Source organism: Delphinus delphis, chromosome 3 (genome assembly GCF_949987515.2).
Source record: "Delphinus delphis chromosome 3, mDelDel1.2, whole genome shotgun sequence".
Taxonomy (NCBI): Eukaryota; Metazoa; Chordata; class Mammalia; order Artiodactyla; family Delphinidae; genus Delphinus; species Delphinus delphis.
In genome coordinates, this window is record NC_082685.1 from 35,555,574 (window position 1) to 35,574,664 (window position 19,091).

Here is a 19,091-nt window from a genome sequence, read left to right on the forward strand (position 1 = left end):
TAGAATGCTGTATAGACCTAGGGGCCTCCTCTCTACTTTCCCACTGCCTTTCCTCGGGGATGAGAGGCGGGGGTCCCCTCCGACCCCACCATTACGAAGGCCCAGGGCTGCCTCTTTCATCCTTCTCCTCTCTTTGCTCAGGCCACGATCTCTGACCTGCCCCTTCCCCTGCCCCTGCCCTTGTTCTTGTCACTGCTCCTTCACTTCCATGGTGCATGTACGTATTCCCTAAACGTCTTCTCCTCAAAACAAGAGGGGATTTCACTCTTTCAAGGGGACATATAATGGGTCCTAATGTACCATCAATCTTAAGTGTGATGACTCTGAAATAAGACTGTCCAGGTTCAAGTCTCAGTCTCTTATTTACAAATTGTGATACTTTCAGCAAGTGACTGAAAGTAACCTGAGCCTGCACATCTGAGAAGTGAGAGTTAATCAGAGCACCCACCTCAAAAGATTGTGGTGAAGAAAAGATGCACTGATCCAGGTAGGGTGCTCATAACTGTGCCTGGACGGTAATATATAGGCCCACTAAATACTGCTTAATGAGATTATCTACTAATTCAACAGATACTTCTTGAGTCCCTACCAGACATGCTCCTTGCCCTGACAGAGACCACATCTTAAATAGAAGATGCACTTTAAACAACGACCACCTATGGAAATAATGTATAATTACAAATGTAAATAAGGGCAGTTAGGGAAGTGTCTACATTGCTCTGAGAGCATATGTCAGAGGACTTGAGAGACAGAGGTATGATCAAGGAAGACTCCTCCATGGAAGGGACATTTGAACTGAGGTCTGCAAGGTGCATAAGAGCAAGGAATTCCAATTATCTGATGGATATTCCCAATTATCTGTTCGAAAGCAAATGTTCGAAATTCCTTGGTCCTATTTAAACATCTGCATATTATTTAATATCAGCAACGTTCTATTAGGAAATTGTCTGGTGCCTATACTTTTTTTTTTTTTTTTTTTTTGCGGTACGCGGGCCTCTCACTGCTGTGGCGTCTCCCATTGCGGAGCACAGGCTCCGGACGCGCAGGCTCAGTGGCCATGGCTCACGGGCCCAGCCGCTCCGCGGCATGTGGGATCCTCCCGGACCGGGGCACGAACCCGTGTCCCCTGCATCGGCAGGCGGACTCTCAACCACTGCGCCACCAGGGAAGCCCTGGTGCCTATACTTTTGTTGTAAGTAGATATTTGCTGTTCCTATTCGTTGTAAAGGCATTTGTTCTATAATCAGACAGCTCTTAGCATCATTTATTTTGCCTTTGTTGTGTACACTGGGTACATGCTTACAAGTACATGCTTTAAGTTATCATAATTATATCAATTTTTTAAATTACTGCTGAGTCCCTTTTCACCAGTGCATTTTTTTAAACATAGCTATTAAATCCAGTGCTGGTTAGGAGTAAACATGTGTCTAAACTTCCACTCACAGGATTCAGTAATCAGCATGAATCCATGCACCCTCCCCATCAGCCTATCTCTGTTCAAGAGATCCGTCTCAGCACCACCCGCATGCCCCCTGCCATTCAAGAGCCCAACAAAATTGTAAATCCGCCAAAGCAAAGGTCACTGGCTGTGTTCCTGCATCTCTGTAATGTTGAATGTGCTGCTTCTTTCTGTTACCCTTTTGTTACCTGTTCCTGGGAATCCTGCCCATATGGTCTGCATTAGGTCAGCTTTCTGTTATTAGCCAAATTAAATAAAAAACAATAAGAGACAGTGGGTAAGATTCTGTGGAAGGGGGTATCTCTGATACATGTGAGTGGAACTGATTATACCCTAGATGGGGTTTTTTGAAGTCTGTAGGATAATTCTCTTTTTGAGTCAATATCTTCTGGGGGAAGGAACTATCAAGACTCCTAGATGCATTAAAACATTAGCACCTTGTCTAAGGAGGACAGAAACCAAACCTTGACTTCTTTGCTTCCTAGCTGAAAGCTAGAAGCAGATTGTAATTTCCCTCTGGCCCGGAACAGAAGCAGTGGGAGGTTTTGTATGTTCAAACCCATCCTCATTAGCTCATGGGGCAAGGCTGGGGTCAGTTTCAAAACCCAGGGCTAAGAGGAAACCATGAGTCTCCCAATGACCTGGGATGATTTGAATCACAACTTTTAAGTCAGTCATGACCTGCCATTAAGTCATGAAATTTGACCTGATCAACTACCACATTTATTACTCACTGTCCTGGGTTTTAGAAGATTATGAAGAGGAGGGGTGTGTGACTGGAAAGGCACCCCTTTTCCCTCTTAGTGATGTGCATTGTCATCACCCTTGACAATACGCGGAAGCCCCAGGAATATGTAGCTCTGCTTCTGCTAGTGTTTACCCGTAATTCCCCTCCCTCTACCCCTGTGCGCTGGAAACACTTGACTGGAATGTTTCCAGCCTTGAGGAAAGAAACCAAAACAAATGTCCTCTGTGGTATTATTTAAAAATGGATTGGGAAATGAGGAATTATTAGTTACAGGGTATGTATAAAAATCTCTAGCAAGTCATCACACATAATGCTTTGAGTTGTATGAACCGGCTAATGAAAAGATTAGCTCAATCGTCTCTCTCCAACTTGGGACTTAAGTCAATAATTCAGATGAAAATTGAACTAGAACAAGCCTTTACCTGTCAGGATACAAACTCCCGGGTGTTAAAACTTCTTTGAGTTATCAGAATTGAGTATACAGATTCTCAACATCTATTTCTGAAAAGTGTCAGAAGAGGACTTTGGGCCTAGGTGAGTTCATTGTAAAACCTGGTTCCGTTCCACACTTCCTGAGGATCTGTAATAGTTTCCAGTGAGTCCCTCCTTTGGAAGAAAGAAATATCCATTAAAATTATAGATTGTTAATATAGCTGCCTTCACTTTTTCTTCCTTCCGGGGATTTCAGTATGATCTCAATCTTTTTTTTTCCATGCAATTACAGTGACTCCTGGCTTTCAACTTTATTTGAAAGTAGTAGCTTGTACTTGGTTAAATTGAGAAGTGGAGCCCAAAAGGAATTCTACCAACCTTCTAAAAGTATTCATTTCATCATATATTTTATTAATTGTGCTTTATTATTATTAAATGTAACATTTCAGATGTTCTCGGGAATTCCCTGGTGGTCCAGTAGTTAAGACGGGGCTTTCAGTGCGTTGGCCTGGGTTCAATCCCTGGTCAGGGAACTAAGATCCCGCAAGCCACGTGGCACAGCCAAAAATAATAATAAAGTGGCCTCCCCAGCAGATGCTTTTAAAAAAAAAGAAGAAAAACAGATGTACTTGCCTTTCCCCCAAATGTAGCATTTATCCTTCTATTTCCATCCAACTGTTATGTGGAAAATCAGTAATGTGCGATTTATGTGTCATTCCCAATGAATTCCACACAAATTAACACATAACTAGAAAGTAATAATCTTTCAAGAGAAATGAATTTGCTTTTGTGAGAATAAAAGCAATGGAAGAGATTAAGCCACAAAAATGAGGAACACTACTTAAGTTCCAGCCCAAAGAAGTACTGCAGAATTTGCCATAGCGAGGCCTCACACTTTTAGGAAAGCACACTAGCCCTCTATCAAGATCACAGTTTGCAAGGGAAATGCAAGCCTGAGGCTTTTTGCTGGGAGAATTTTCCTTATTCATTATTCCTATTTTATGCCATGTAGTTTTTTGAAAAGCAGTTAAAGCAGTTGGTAATTATAGATTAAATGGAACTGAAAGGCAAACTTTTAATAAATTAAATCTGAAAGGAATTTGATGCAGCCGCCAGTGGTCTGAACCCTTAGTTGTGATTCTGACCATTGCAATGATCTCTAAAAATTTGAATTTAAATGCCCTCCAGGCAGGCCTGTATTTTTATAGTCTGGTTAACTGCAATCTCTTCGTATTCTTCATTACACCTACTTCATGCTTTTATATGATATCCTTCGCCAGATATTTTTTTCCTTTTTTAAAATTAATTTATTTATTTTTGGCTGCGTTGGGTCTTCGTTGCTGCTATGTGGGCTTTCTCTAGTTGCAACGAGCGGGGGCTACTCTTCGTTCTGGTGCGTGGGCTTCTCATTGCAGTGGCTTCTCTTATTGTGGAACACGGGCTCTAGGCACGCAGGCTTCAGTAGTTGTGGCTCGCAGGCTCTAGAGCGCAGGCTCAGTAGTTGTGGCTCATGGGCTTAGTTGCTCTGCGGCATGTGGGATTCTCCAAGGCCAGGGCTCGAACCCGTCCATGTCCCCTGCATTGGCAGGCGGATTCTTAACCCCTGCGCCACCAGCGAAGCCCCCCTTAGCCGGATTTGAATGTGTGATCCTGGACTTAGTCTAACCCTCTCAGTAATTCAATTTAGCAAGTTTTATTCTGAGTACTTATTTTGTATCAACGGTAGTAGTCAGCATTAGGGACACATAAGCAACAGGATACATGTTTGCCATCATGAGGGAAACAAGGATTTAGCGAGATTCAGTATCAAGAAGACTGACCCTGGTAAAAGGAGTTAGCAAAGACTTCCCTAAATTCACATAGACTTTCTAGAACAAGAACACCGGTGCCCAGAATCCGCCAGGATTAGAACTGGCTCTCACCTTTGGAGCTGGTGTTCTTTCCACTCTGCTGTGAGTGTTGGAAGGGGCAGAGACCCATTTGAGGGGACCAAAAAGCCTTTACCTCTCAGCCTTTACCTTTCAGACCCACATGAGGAGCCTCCGTCCACTGGACAGGCCAGGCTTGTTGAGTGCCTTTTTTACAACTGACCCTGTATTAGTCATAACTTTTATAAAAGGCTTCTCTTCTGGGGTCCTTTGGAGAGAAGAGCCTTACTCTCTCTGCTCCTGAGGTCTACCTCTTACTTCATCTAAAAGCTTCACTGTCACTTGAAACAAGAACTTAAAACCTCACCAAGCTCACTTGGTTTATCCACGTGTCCAGATGGATTATTTTGGTGCATGACTGAAGCAGAATCTTTCCACCTTATGACAACGATAGAGCCACACAAGTGACTGATCCATAAACAATACATTAATGTGATTCCTTAACAAGGAATCAGTCCACCAAGATAACCTCAAGATACATATTCACATGATTTACCCATGAGAATTTAAAAATTAAAAATCAAAACAAGTCACTCATATCTTAATGCCACCAGTGTCCACTTCATAAGTATTTTACCCCATAGTGAAAATACTTAGTAGAAAAAGTACAAGGTTTGAATCTGCAAACATAAATTTAAATTATTGTTTTACCACTTAACTACCCAAGAGCTTTGGGATTTTGGTGGGAGGGGTTATTTACAAAATGCTGTTAATACTAACTCCTCATAATATGGTTGTGAGATTTCAAACATTTACAATAGCCTCATAGAAGCAAAAACGGCAGGGTGAAAATAACCTCAGCCCTTTTATTTTTCTACTAGCTTTTATTAAAAATGGCCTTCCTTCTGCAACTACCTGGTATCTCAGCAATATTCTCCTATTATTTATATTCCAGTTCTAAACTCCATATCTGGTTACGATTTCTCCATTTACTTCGGTAGAGGGATTCGAAAAGTCAAAGATGTTGGCCTTCTCTTGGATCTCCATTTCATATTCTCGTTGGGTAAAATTTGCTTTCACCTCTTAGAACGCTGAGTGCACGCTAGGTAGTTTCAGAGTGTTTTTCTCTTGGAAAGAGTGTTTTGGATATTCCCAGACGGTTAACAGTTCATTGCCTTAACATTTAAAGTTACTCAGGGCACAATGTCATTTCATGGGCAATAAAACAAGGTCTCCTACCCACACACTAGTCACAGTAATTGAAAATTGCAGAGTGAGAATTTCTTGGATTTTTTTGCAATTTCTCACTCTTCTCTGGATGATATGAGTGGTGAACTGGGATTTAAAATAGCCCTGTTGTCCCTTCCCAAGATAAGCGTGTGATGCTGCTGGGTCACTGACGGATGCGATTTGTTTCTCTATATAAGACAATAGGACAAGGACATCTCTCCAGAACATATACCTATCACTGAAAAAGTTTCATGAAAAGAAGCAGCAAACCTGAAATCAGTCCTGGAATTAGCTATTTATTATATAAAAATAAGGTCCACGCTTCATTGTTTAATGCAGTATCTTTTAAGCAAAGTGGAACTCGGTTAACCAAATGTGTTTCTTTTCTTTTTGGAGAAAGATGTTGGGATGGGAATGGGAAGAAGGAAAAGAAAACCTCTTAATCCAAATGTTTAGCATGAAGTTGCCACTGTTAGAACCATCAGTGCATGGGTCAGTCTGGAAAAGGAATCCATCCCACTACCTAACAGAACAGCTGAACAATCTATGTGAAAACTGCCCTCCTTCGCAGAGGATCATTTGTGGAAGGTTCAGAATGCTGGTGCAAATAAATCAGTCTGTTTCCCCAAATTTCAGCATTTCATTCTTGATTGATAAGCACAGTAATTCCAGGTAAAGCATAATTTCAACAGCAGATTGTTGAACGGGGAACAGAGGACTTTCTTTTATTGGCATTGGCCTGCTTAGTAGGGCCTCTCCAAAAACCCTTGTCGGGAATGGACACTTGTGAGTTAAAAGTCAACTGTAGAAAGCCAGTAGTGTAGACCCTTAGACAAAAGCAAGGCCTGCAGCAAGCTTCTTGCAAAGGCATTTATCTACAGAGAATGACAATTTATTCATTAGTCTCTCCCTTTCATCTGTTTCCCTTCATGTATTTTTGGTTTCCTTCTCTCATTTTAATTACTGTCAACAATAATCTCATGGGTGTTTAAATAGGTGAAAATTACAAGACAAAAAATATTGATCAGTATTTTGTTATGTTTTCCAGGGCACTAGAGATTGCTCCATGCTCTTTCTGATAAGTTAAAGAGGAACCATCTCTTGTTAATGTTCTTACCAAAAAAAGGGACAGTTTAGTGGTTTCTCCTGTGTCTCTACAAGACAAGTGAAGAGAAAGGCAATTAGGAAGGCCACTTGGGCAAGTCTGGAAAGGGTGGGATAGAGACTCATTTTTAAAACAGATTAGCTAAATTCATGTGACAGTTGCTATTCCTTCCATTTTCTGAAATTTCATCACCTAAGTACAGCCTGATACTGAGAAGGCATTCCAAGAAAGAACTTATAATTGAAGAAAGTGTCAAGATATGCAATTGTATCATATCATCCTTAGGAGCAGGAACCATGGAACAAACAGATTAAATGCCAGCTGTACTACTTATTAACTGCAGCTCTGGGCAGATCACTAACTATCCTTAATTCTCAATCTCCTTATTTTTAAAATGAGACTATTAATAATAATAACTTCCTCATATGTTATTGTCAAGATTAAACATTACAACCTAGCAATTCCACTCCTGGAGATAGATAGATAGATAGATAGATAGATAGATAGATAGATAGATAGATATCCAAAAAGAAAACCCAAAAAACTCTAATTTGAAAAGATAAATGCCACCCCAGTGTTCATAACAGCATTATTTACAATAGCCAAGATATGGAAACAACCTAAGTGTCCATCAACAAATGAATGGATAAAGAAGATGTGGTATATACAGACAATGGAATACTACTCGGCCATAAAAAAGAATGAAATTTTGCCATTTGCAGCAACATGGATGGACTTGGAGGGTATTATGCTAAGTGAAATAAGTCAGACAGAGAAAGACAAATACTGTATGTTATCACTTATATGTGGAATACTAAAAATACAACAAACTGGTGAATATACCAAAAAAAGAAGCAGACTCACAGATACAGAGAACAAACTAGTGATTACCAGAGGGGAGGGGGAGGAGGGGCAACATAGGGATGGGGAAGTGGAAGGTACGAAGTACTGGGTATAAGATAGGCTCAAGGATGTATACAACACAGGGAATACGAGGATGTATCAACACAGGGAATATAGCTAATATTTTGGAATAACTATAAATGGCAAGTAACCTTTCAAAATTGTAGAAAAAATTAAAATTAAAAAATTCTTTAATAAGATTAAATATTACAGTTGTGTAAAGACTTTAACACAATGCCTGTCTCTAGTAAATGATAAATGGAAGTTACATGTGTTCTCTCTCTATGAAAACTGCTTTTCACCTTGATGGTGTGGACAGTGGTCAGAACTTCAGCTTTTTCATTGTTCCTCAAGGCCTCTGCTGCTGCTTTATTTAGTCATGTCCTTCTCCTACTGTACAACAGACCAGTAGTTTTCCAAATGTGAACCCTAGCCCAGCATCACCTGGGAACTTTTTAGAAATGCAGATTACTGAGCCTCCCAGACTTACTAACTGAGGAATTCTGGGAGGGGGCCCAGAGACCTGTGTCTTAACAAGGCTTCCCAGGGAACTCTGGTGCACATTAAAGTTTGGGAGCCACTGAAATAGACTCTCCCCCCACCAAACCACTACCTGAGTCAGGCTTCCTTGGCTAATTTTAGGAGATGCTGAAGGCAGCATGGAATCTTATTGCATTGAAATAATCATCAACAGACAGGAGCTATTACACTGTTTTATTACTCTTAATTAACTCACTTCATTTTTCTGAACTTCGGTTTCCTGACCTGTAAAATGGAAATACAGCGTATTCTGCAGTGGTGCAGTAGGTACGTCCTTCAAAAAAAACCCTCACATCAGCAACCACCTTCCAAAAACAAACATTTCAAAGGAGAAAGAAGGAAAGATAATAGTTGTTCAATTTCACATGCATAAAAGTTATTTTTATTTATTTTTATTTTATTTAAACAATAAAGGTGATTAAAAGTAAATAAACTCTACAGATAATTTACTATTACAAGCTCAACATAATAAATTTAAAAGGCTCTCCCCTTTTACCACTTGAGGTACATATAAAAGAGCCTGTTGAAACACATATACAAAGCTTTTACCCTTGATCTTTGCTCCCAACACAGTTCATTCACATCCTTTGAAGGGAAGAGAGCAGTAAAAAGACAAGGGGGAAAAAGGAAAATGCAGCTAGTTAACCAGCTAGCCACCAAACCCAGCAGCTGCTAGATGCTTTTGGTCCCAGCCAGAAGGATTGAAACCCAGCACTGTTCTGCATACTGAAGATTGTATTACTCTAGCAGAGTTCCTTAATTTCAGTTGGAGTTGTGAAAAATTCTTATTATAGGTGGAAACTGTCTCTGATGTCTTTCCTGCCCTGCCTATGTAATAGGGTTGTTGAGACCCATAAACAGGATGAATTGTGTCTCAGTTGAGACTCGAAGAGAGAGACATGTATTATCTTGCTTAGCATCAGCAAGTCAGGCATGTCCAGATACAGACGCAGTGTCATCAGGTCATGGATTCTCCATGTCTCCTTATGTTTGCTCCTTTTCAAGTTAGGATCTCCTCTTACAGTTGAAGCATCTCAACAGATTCAGTAGATTCAGGGCCACATACTTTTAGGTACAAATCCAGTGGAAAAGTTTGAGAGTCTTTACTCCGGTATGCCTATCTGAAGGCTCATGACATGCCGTTGGTTCTGAAATGGGCATGTATCCATCACTGAAACAAGCACTGTGTCAGGATTGCTCTGATTGGCTATGGCCACACCTGAAGCACAGAAACTGAGAGTGGGGAAAGTGGTGGTTCCTTAAATAGAATTTTTGCTAGTGGGGCTGATGGACATTCAAACCACAGATGTTTACTTACTTGCAAGTGTTATAGTTAACAGGACTTTACATGAGCTCTCATCTTTAGTGATGTATTTAAATCAAGACACTCTTTATCTACCCCCTCATTAAGGAAATTTTGCAAGCCTCCAAGTGACTGCCCCTACCATGCACTGAGACCGTCTTCTTTTTATGAGTTGTAGAGTGCTCTAGGGGTTTGGTGCTGTGGCTGCGCCTTAGCATGGCACAGTGAAAGAGACCTGATTACAGTTCCTGCTCTGCCACCTGTTCACTGGGTGAACTTGTGTTAAGTTTCTTAACCTCTCTGTGCCTTATCTCCTGAGCATGAGATCTGTGCTGATCCCAGAGGACTAATGGGAAACTGAAAGGTCAGTATGTAAAATGCTTAGTCTTAGTTACTAGATACTACTCACTAAATTCCATTCTCGTGCATAAAAATGGGGCATCTGCCATATAAGTGGTCCAGGGTATCATTGGAAATGTTGTTTCCAGATCTCGGGTGCCTGAGCCTGCTGCTCTAGCAAGAGACCTGTATGAATAGAGGCAGAAGCCTTAGAGTAGAAAAGGAACTCAAGGGGTAGTCCCATGCAGTTCCAGTCTTCAGAATGGTGTTGCCAAATTAAATCCATCGTATTGTTGAAGCATGAAGACGTTAAGTGAGATATTAAGTGTCACAAAATTAATTTCATTCAATCAGCATTTATTTCTTGAGCATCTGCTAGGTTCCAGGCACTAGGTACAAATTTTAGTTATGAGATAAATAGTTACTAGGGATATACTGTACAGCATGATGACTATAGTGAACACAGCTGTATGATACATAGGAAAGTTAAGAGAGTAAATCCTAAGAGTTCTCATCAGAAATTTTTTTCCTTTTTTTTTCTTTTCTTTGTATTGTATCTACATGAGAAGATGGATGTTAGCTTAACCTATTATGGTAATCATTTCACAATATATGTAAATCAAACCATCATGCTGTGTGCCTTAAAATTATACAGTATATATGTCAATTATTTCTCAGTAAAACTGGAAACAGAAAAAGTAAAATACACAAACATTGATTTAAAAAATTTTTTTTAATTATTGGCAATAGATACATTCTGAGTCATCACCAAAATAAATATACTATATTGTTAATAATAGCTTGTTGCAGTTAAGTTTTATTATCCAGAGCGATGGAGGCCTCTTAAAAATAAGACACAAAAATCTTCCCTGCTTACAGAACAAAAAGCATTACATAATCATTTAATTTGGGGGATTCATGATGTCAGTATTCATCCTTTACTTTAGCTTTGCCAAGAAGAAATAATCCAAGAGAAAAAAGGGTCACTGTATCTACATAGCCACCTTAATTCTACTCCCTGGGCCCAGAATTCAACTCAGTATAGATAACTCTGGGCTAACTCTTAAGTCCTGCCTGCTTCCCTTCCATTGCAAGTCAATTCCTCACCCCTTTCATCCCTCCACCACCCGCAGTCTGTTCAGCTCTTATTTTCAAGTTCCTTGTTGTTCTGAATTCTGTTGCATTTTGGCAAGTCACATGTTGCCTGCATTTTTATTGTTCAGAATTCTTCCTTTACCCTATTTACAATGACACTGCAAATTTAAGGTGACATCTTGTAACTGGGCATTAAGATACATCAATTAAATGAAGTTATACAAAAATGTTTCTGGCGTGTATATCAGGTGCTTAATATATGTTACCTGTGGTTTTTCTTTTTCTTTTTTTTTTCTTTTTCTTGGCAATGAATAAAAGATTTATTTCTTTTTCTTTCTTTTAACATCTTTATTGGAGTATAATTGCTTGACAATGGTGTGTTAGTTTCTGCTTTATAATAAAGTGAATCACCTATACCAACACACATATCCCCATATCTCCTCCCTCTTGCGTCTCCCTTCCACCCTCCCTATCCCACCCCTCTAGGTGGTCACAAAGCACCCAGCTGTCTCTCTGTGATATGTGGCTGCTTCCCACTAGCTATCTGTTTTACGTTTGGTAGGGTATATATGTCCATGCCACTCTCTCGCTTTGTCACAGCTTACCCTTCCCCCTCCCCATGTCCTCAAGTCCATTCTGTACATCTGCGTCTTTATTCCGGTCCTGGCCCTAGGTTCTTCACAACCACTTTTTTTTTTTTTTTAGATTCATATATATGTGTTAGCATACAGTATTTTTTTTTTGTCTTTCTCACTTACTTCACTCTGTATAACAGACTCTAGGTCCATCCAGCACTCTACGAATAACTCAATTTCGTTTCTTATTATGGCTGAGTAATATTCCATTGTATATATATGTGCCACATCTTCCTTATCCATTCGTCTGTGGATGGACACTTAGATTGCTTCCATGTCCTGGCTATTGTAAACAGAGCTGCAATGAACATTGTGGTACATGACTCTTTTTGAATTATGGTTTTCTCAAGATATATGCCCAGTAGTGGGATTGCTGGGTCATATGGTAGTTCTATTTTTAGTTTTTTAAGGAACCTCCATACTGTTCTCCTAGTCGCTGTATCAATCTACATTCCCAGCAACACTGCAAGAGGGTTCCCTTTTCTCCAGACCCTCTCCAGCATTTATTGTTTGTAGATTTTTTGATGATGGCCATTCTGACAGGTGTGAGGTGATACCTCATTATAGTTTGGATTTGCATTTCTCTAATGATTGGTGACTTTGAGCATCCTTTCATATGTTTGTTGGCAATCTGTATATCTTCTTTGGAGCACTATCTATTTAGGTCTTCTGCCCATTGTTGGATTGGGTTATTTGTTTTCTTGATATTGAGCTGCATGAGCTGCTTGTAAATTTTGGAGATTAATCCTTTGTCAGTTGCTTCATTTGCAAATACTTTCTCCCATTCTGAGGGTTGTCTTTTCATCTTGTTTATGGTTTCCTTTGCTGTGCAAAAGCTTTTAAGTTTCATTAGGTCCCATTTGTTTATTTTTGTTTTTATTTCCATTTCTCTAGGACGTGGGTCAAAAAGGTTCTTGCTGTGATGTATGTCATAGAGTGTTCTGCCTATGTTTTTCTCTAAGAGTTTTATAGTGTCTGCCCTTACATTTAGGTCTTTAATCCATTTTGAGTTTATTTTTGTATGTGGTGTTAGGAACTGTTCTAATTTCATTCTTTTACTTGTAGCTGTGCAGTTTTCCTAACGCCACTACTTGAAGAGGCTGTCTTTCCTCCATTGTATATTCTCGCCTCTTTTATCAAGGATAAGGTGACCATATGTGTGTGGGTTTATCTCTGGGCTTTCTATCTGGTTCCATTGATCTATATTTCTGTTTTTCTGCCAGTACCATACTGTTTTGATGACTGTAGCTTTGTAGTATAGTCTGAAGTCCGGGAACCTGATTCCTCCACCTCCGTTTTTCTTTCTCAAGATTGCTTTGGCTATTTGGAGTCTTTTGTGTTTCCATACACATTGTGAAATATTTTGTTCTAGCTCTGTGAAAAATGCCATTGGTAGTTTGATAGGGATTGCATGGAATCTGTAGATTGCTTTGGATAGTGTAGTCATTTTCACAACGTTGATTCTTCCAATCCAAGAACATGATATATCTCTCCATCTGTTTGTATCATCTTTCATTTCTTTCATCAGTGTCTTATATAGTTTTCTGCATACAGAAATATATAGTTTTCTGCATATAGGTCTTTTGTCTCCTTAGGTAGGTTTATTCCTAGGTATTTTATTCTTTTTGCTGCAATGGTAAATGAGAGTGTTTCCTTAATTCTCTTTCACATTTTTCAACATTACTGTATAGGAATGCAAGAGATTTCTGTGCATTAATGTAGTATCCTACTACTTTACCACGTTCATTGATTAGCTGTAGTAGTTTTCTAGTAGCATCTTTTGGATTCTCTATGTATAGTATCATGTCATCTACAAACAGTGACACCTTTACTTCTTCTTTTCCGATTTTGATTCCTTTTATTTCTTTATCTTCTCTGATTGCTGTGGCTAAAACTTCCAAAATTATGTCGAATAATAGTGGTAAGAGTGAACAACCTTGTCTTGTTCCTGATCTTACAGGAAATGGTTTCAGTTTTTCACCATTAAGAATGATGTTGGCTGTAGGTTTGTCATATATGGCCTTTATTATGTTGAGGTAAGTTCCTTTTACGCCTACTTTCTGGAGGGTTTTTATCATAAATGGGTGTTGAATTTTGTCAAAAGCTTTTTCTGCATCTATTGAGATGATCATATGGTTTTTCTCCTTCAGTTTGTTAATATGGTGTATCATTGCTTGATTTGTGTATATTGAAGAATGCTTGCATTCCTGGGATAAACCCCACTTGATCATGGTGTATGATCCTTTTAATGTGCTGTGGGATTCTGTTTGCTAGTATTTTGTTGAGGATTTTTACATCGATGTTCATCAGTGATATTGGCCTGTAGTTTTCTTTCTTTGTGACATCTTTGTCTTGTTTTGGTATCAGGGTGATGGTGGCCTCATAAAGTGAGTTTGGGAGTGTTTCTCCCTCTGCTATCTTTTCGAAGAGTTTGAGAAGGATAGGTGTTAGCTCTTCTCTAAATGTTTGATAGAATTCGACTGTGAAGCCATCTGGTCCTGGGCTTCCATTTGTTGGAAGATTTTTAGTCACAGTCTCAATTTCAGTGCTTGTGATTCGTCTGTTTCTATTTTCTATTTCTTCCTGGTTCAGTCTCAGAAGGTTGTGCTTTTCTAAGAATTTGTCCATTTCTTCCAGGTTGTCCATTTTATTGGAATATAGTTGCTTGTAGTAATCTCTCATGATCCTTTGTATTTCTGCAGTGTCAGTTGTTACTGCTCCTTTTTCATTTCTAATTTTGTTGATTTGAGTCCTCACCCTCTTTTTCTTGATGAGTCTGGCTAATGTTTTATCAATTTTGTTTGTCTCCTCAAAGAACCAGCTTTTAGCTTTATTGATCTTTGCTATTGTTTTCTTTGTTTCTATTTCATTTATTTCTGCTCTGATTTTATGATTTCTTCCCTTCTACTAACTTTGGGTTTTGTTTGTTCTTTCCCTTGTACCTTTAGGTGTAAGGTTAGGTTGTTTATTTGAGATGTTTCTTGTTTCTTGAGGTAGGATTGTATTTCTATAAACTTCCTTCTTTGAACTGTTTTTGCTGCATCCCATAGATTTGGGGTTTTCGTGTTTTCATTGTCTTTTGTTTCTATGTATTTTTTTATTTCCTCTTTGAGTTCTTCAGTGATCTCTTGGTTATTTAGTAGTGTATTGTTTAGCTTTTATGTGTTTGTATATTTACTGATTTTTTTCTCTCATGGGTATCTAGTCTCATAGCGTTGTGGTCGAAAAGATACTTGATACGATTTCAATTTTCTTAAATTTACCAAGGCTTGATATGTGACCCATGATATGATCTATCCTGGAGAATGTTCCATGAGCACTTGAGAAGAAAGTGGATTCTGTTATTTTTGTATGGAATGTCCTATAAATATCAATTAAGTCCATCTTGTTTAATGTATCATTTAAATCTTGTGTTTTCTTATTTATTTTAATTTTGGATGATGTGTGCATTGGTGAAAGTGGGGTGTTAAAGTCCCCTTCTATGAATGTGTTACTGTCAATTTCCCCTTTTATGGCTGTTCGCATTTGCCTATGTATTGAGGTGCTCCTATGTTGGGTGCATAAATATTTACAATTGTTATATCTTCTTCTTAGATTGATCCCTTGATCATTATGTAGTGTCATTCTTTGTCTCTTGTAATAGTCTTTATTTTAAAGTCTATTTTGTCTGATACAAGAATTGCTACTCCAGCTTTATTTTGATTTCCATTTGCGTGGAATATCTTTTTCCATCCCCTCACTTTCAGTCTGTATGTGTCCCTAGGTCTGAAGTGGGTCTCTTGTAGACAGCATATATACAGGTGTTGTTTTTGTATCCATTCAGCCAGTCTATGTCTTTTGGTTGGAGCATTTAATCCATTTACATTTAAGGTAGTTATTGATATGTATGTTCCTATTACCATTTTCTTAATTGTTTTGGGTTTGTTATTGTAGATATTTCCTTCTCCTGTGTTTCCTGTCTAGGGAAGTTCCTTTAGCATTTGTTGTAAAGCTGGTTTTGTGGTGCTGAATTCTCTTAGCTTTTGCTTGTCTGTAAAGGTTTTAATTTCTCCGTCAAATCCGAAGGAGATTCTTGCTGGGTAGAGTAGTATTGGTTGTAGGTTTTTCCCTTTCATCACTTTAAATATGTCCTGCCACTCCTTCTGGCTTGTAGGGTTTCTGCTGAAAGATCAGCTGTTAACCTCATGAGGATTCCCTTGTATATTATTTGTTGTTTTTCCCTTGCTGCTTTTAATATTTTTTCTTTGTACTTAATTTCTGATAGTTTGATTAATATGTGTCTTGGCATGTTTCTCCTTGGATTTATCTGGAATAGGACTCTCAGCGCTTCCTGGACAGGATTAACTATTTCTTTTCCCATATTAAGGAAGTTTTCAACTATAATCTCTTCAAATATTTTCTCAGTCCCTTTCTTTTTCTCTTCGTCCTCTAGGACCCCTGTATTTTGAATATTGGTGTGTTTAATATTGTCCCAGTGGTTTCTGAGACTGTCCTCAATTCTTTTCATTCTTTTTTCTTTATTCTGATCTGCAGTAGTTATTTCCACTATTTTATCTTCCAGGTCACTTATCCGTTCTTCTGCCTCAGTTATTCTGTTATTGATTCCTTCTAGAGAATTTTTAATTTCATGTATTGTGTTGTTCATCATTGTTTATTTGCTCTTTACTTCTTCTAGGTCCTTGTTAAACGTTTCTTGTATTTTCTGCAGTCTATTTCCAAGATTTTGGATCATCTTTAGTATCATTACTCTGAATTCTTTTTCAGGTAGACTGCCTATTTCCTCTTCATTTGTTTGGTCTGGTGGGTTTTTACCTTACTCCTTCATCTGCTGTGTGTTTCTCTGTCTTCTCATTTTGCTTATCTTAGTGTGTTTGGGGTCTCCTTTTCACAGGCTGCAGGTTCTTAGTTCCCGTTGTTTTTGGTGTCTGCCCCCGGTATCTAAGGTAGGTTCAGTGGGTTGTGTAGGCTTCCTGGTGGAGGAGACTGGTGCCTGTGTTCTGGTGGATAAGGCTGGATCTTGTCTTTCTGGTGGGCAGGACCGCATCCGGTGATGTGTTTTGGGGTGTCTCTGACCTTATTATGATTTTAGGCAGCCTCTCTGCTAATGGATGGGGTTGTGTTCCTGTCTTGCTAGGTGTTTGGCATAGGGTGTCCAGCACTGTAGCTTGCTGGTCATTGAGTGGATCTGGGTCTTAGTATTGAGATGGAGATCTCTGGGAGAGCTTTTGCCATTTGATATTACGTGGAGCCAGGAGGTCTTTGGTGGACCAATGTCCTGATCTCAGCTCTCCCACCTCAGAGACACAGTCCTGACACCCGGCTGGAGCACAAAGACCCTTTTGGAAGTCTGCGGTCTTCTGCCAGCATTCAATAGGTGTTCTGTAGGAGTTGTTCCACGCATAGATGTATTTCTGATGTATTTGTGGGGAGGAAGGTGATCTGCATGTCTTTCTCCTCTGCCATCTTGAAGACCTCTCCTTACCTACTGTTTTTAGTTCTAGTTTTATCATGAATTCATCTGTAGTTAGTCTTCTATTTTGAGCACAATTCAATAATTCATCCTCTAATGCTATTTCATACCTAGTTCAGTTTAATTTTTTAGGTAGTTGTAATTAAGACTGTAAATTCTTTAAAGGGGGGTGTCATGCTTTCCATTTATCTGTGTGCTCTAAGTAGAAATCATGAAAATGATACTCGCAACAATCTATTATACCTTTACGTCATTACAGCCGTCCTCTAGGGTTGGATTATTATACCATTTAATAAATGAAGAAGCTGAAACTCACATAGGTGATAGTTGCAGAGCCACAATTCAAATTTAGATCATGTCACTGCAAATCCAGTTCTCTTAACCACTATGATAAATTTCTAAACTACATATCATAGTGCCTTGTGTAATAATCACCATTAAAGGCTTATTATTTTGAAAGTCTTGTTTGGTTCTTCTCCTTTCCAGATGGACCCCCATGAGAACATATTACTGAGCACTCTTGAGATAAAAAATGAAATGGCCACTTCCGAGGCTGTGCTGGGACTTGGAGACCCCAGGAGCACAATGCTGGCCTGCGATGCCTCCAGCATCCAGTATCGGAAAGCCGGGTTACCCAGGCATAGTTTTGGCCGAAATGCCCTGGAACGGCACGTGGCACAGAAGAAAAGCCGCCTGCGGAGACGCGCCTCCCAACTGAAAATCACCATCCCCGACTTGACTGATGTGAATGCCATAGATCGGTGGTCCCGCATATTCTTCCCAGTGGTTTTTTCCTTCTTCAACATCGTCTATTGGCTTTACTATGTGAACTAAAACATAGCCTCCCATGGGAAGCAAGGACTAGATCCCTCCTCAAACCAGTTGTACAGCCTGACGTAGAACTTGGAAAACACATCACTCCAGGACAAAAGTGATGCTAAAATACCTTAGTTGCTGGCCTATCCTGTGGTCCATTTCATACCATTTGGGTTGCTTCTGCTAAGTCATGAATACACTAAGGTCCCTGTGGTTTTCCAGTTAAAATGCAAGTGATTTGTACACATGCTGGCAAAACTGAGTCTGAGTGTCTCACTTTTTCTGCTTAGTACACAGCCTATATGGAGGGCAGTAATTTAGAAGATATTCTAGAAGGGTCAATAGCGTCATCAGTCATTTCGCAGAGAAGCGGTCGTACCCAGATACCCCCCGTCTTGCTTCCTAAGGTTGGCATCCGGTCTGCTGTGCCACGCAAACATGCTAACTGAAAATGGTCTATGCCTGTCTTATTAAGGTGATAATGGTGCCATGGGAAGTTGATTCCCACTGGATTGTAGAAGGTTCTCATGTAGTTCAAACAGGATAGGGAGAGTCAAGACAGAGACTCAGGAAACCAGTTTGGCCAGGCTCTGTTTGCTTGAGCATAAGAATCAACTCCAACATATTCTACTTTGACATTTAGAGAAGGGGAGACTTCTGAACATTTTCATGCATGGGGGCCAAAGAAATTTTTCTAAGAGGCTATTTCCGAGGTCGTTAAACTAAGAGTTAATAACCCAGAGCAGAGTGGAAAATCCAGAAACAGCTGTTGTAACAAAATTAAAGCAAGTGAGCAGCATGACCCTTATCAGCCCCTTGTAGCATCTGGTCCACACATACTGTGTTCAGTGGCGAAAGGTAGAGTGAGAGAGATTTTTTTCCTCCAACCTCACAAGCTTTTGACAGCATACCTAGAGAGGTTTTTATAGTTTATCTAATAAAAAGACACCCCCCAAATAGAAAAGATAGTGGAATTAGAATCATCTTAGGTTACGCTGGGAGTCATTCCAATATATGAATATAAAGCACAGACAGAGCTAGCAAACAGGATGCTTTTCTCAGACAGTGTCAGCTGTCTCTACAACATTTTCCTACAGTTTATTTCTGAATTTAGGTTATTTCAAAGGAAGGATTTGTTTATTTCTTTA

At 39.4% G+C, this 19,091-nt stretch overlaps 1 protein-coding gene across 1 annotated transcript in view; it reads left to right on the forward strand.

Moving 5' to 3' along the window:
* Window positions 1–18,091, forward strand: part of GABRB2 (gamma-aminobutyric acid type A receptor subunit beta2) — a 292,264-nt gene extending 274,173 nt beyond the window's left edge. Inside the window, exon 11 of the mRNA XM_060006813.1 lies at window positions 17,614–18,091. Within this exon, the coding sequence (XP_059862796.1) occupies window positions 17,614–17,961 (348 nt within the window). The 3' untranslated portion in view covers window positions 17,962–18,091. The remainder of the gene's footprint in view (window positions 1–17,613) is intronic.
* The last annotated feature ends 1,000 nt before the right edge of the window (window positions 18,092–19,091 follow it).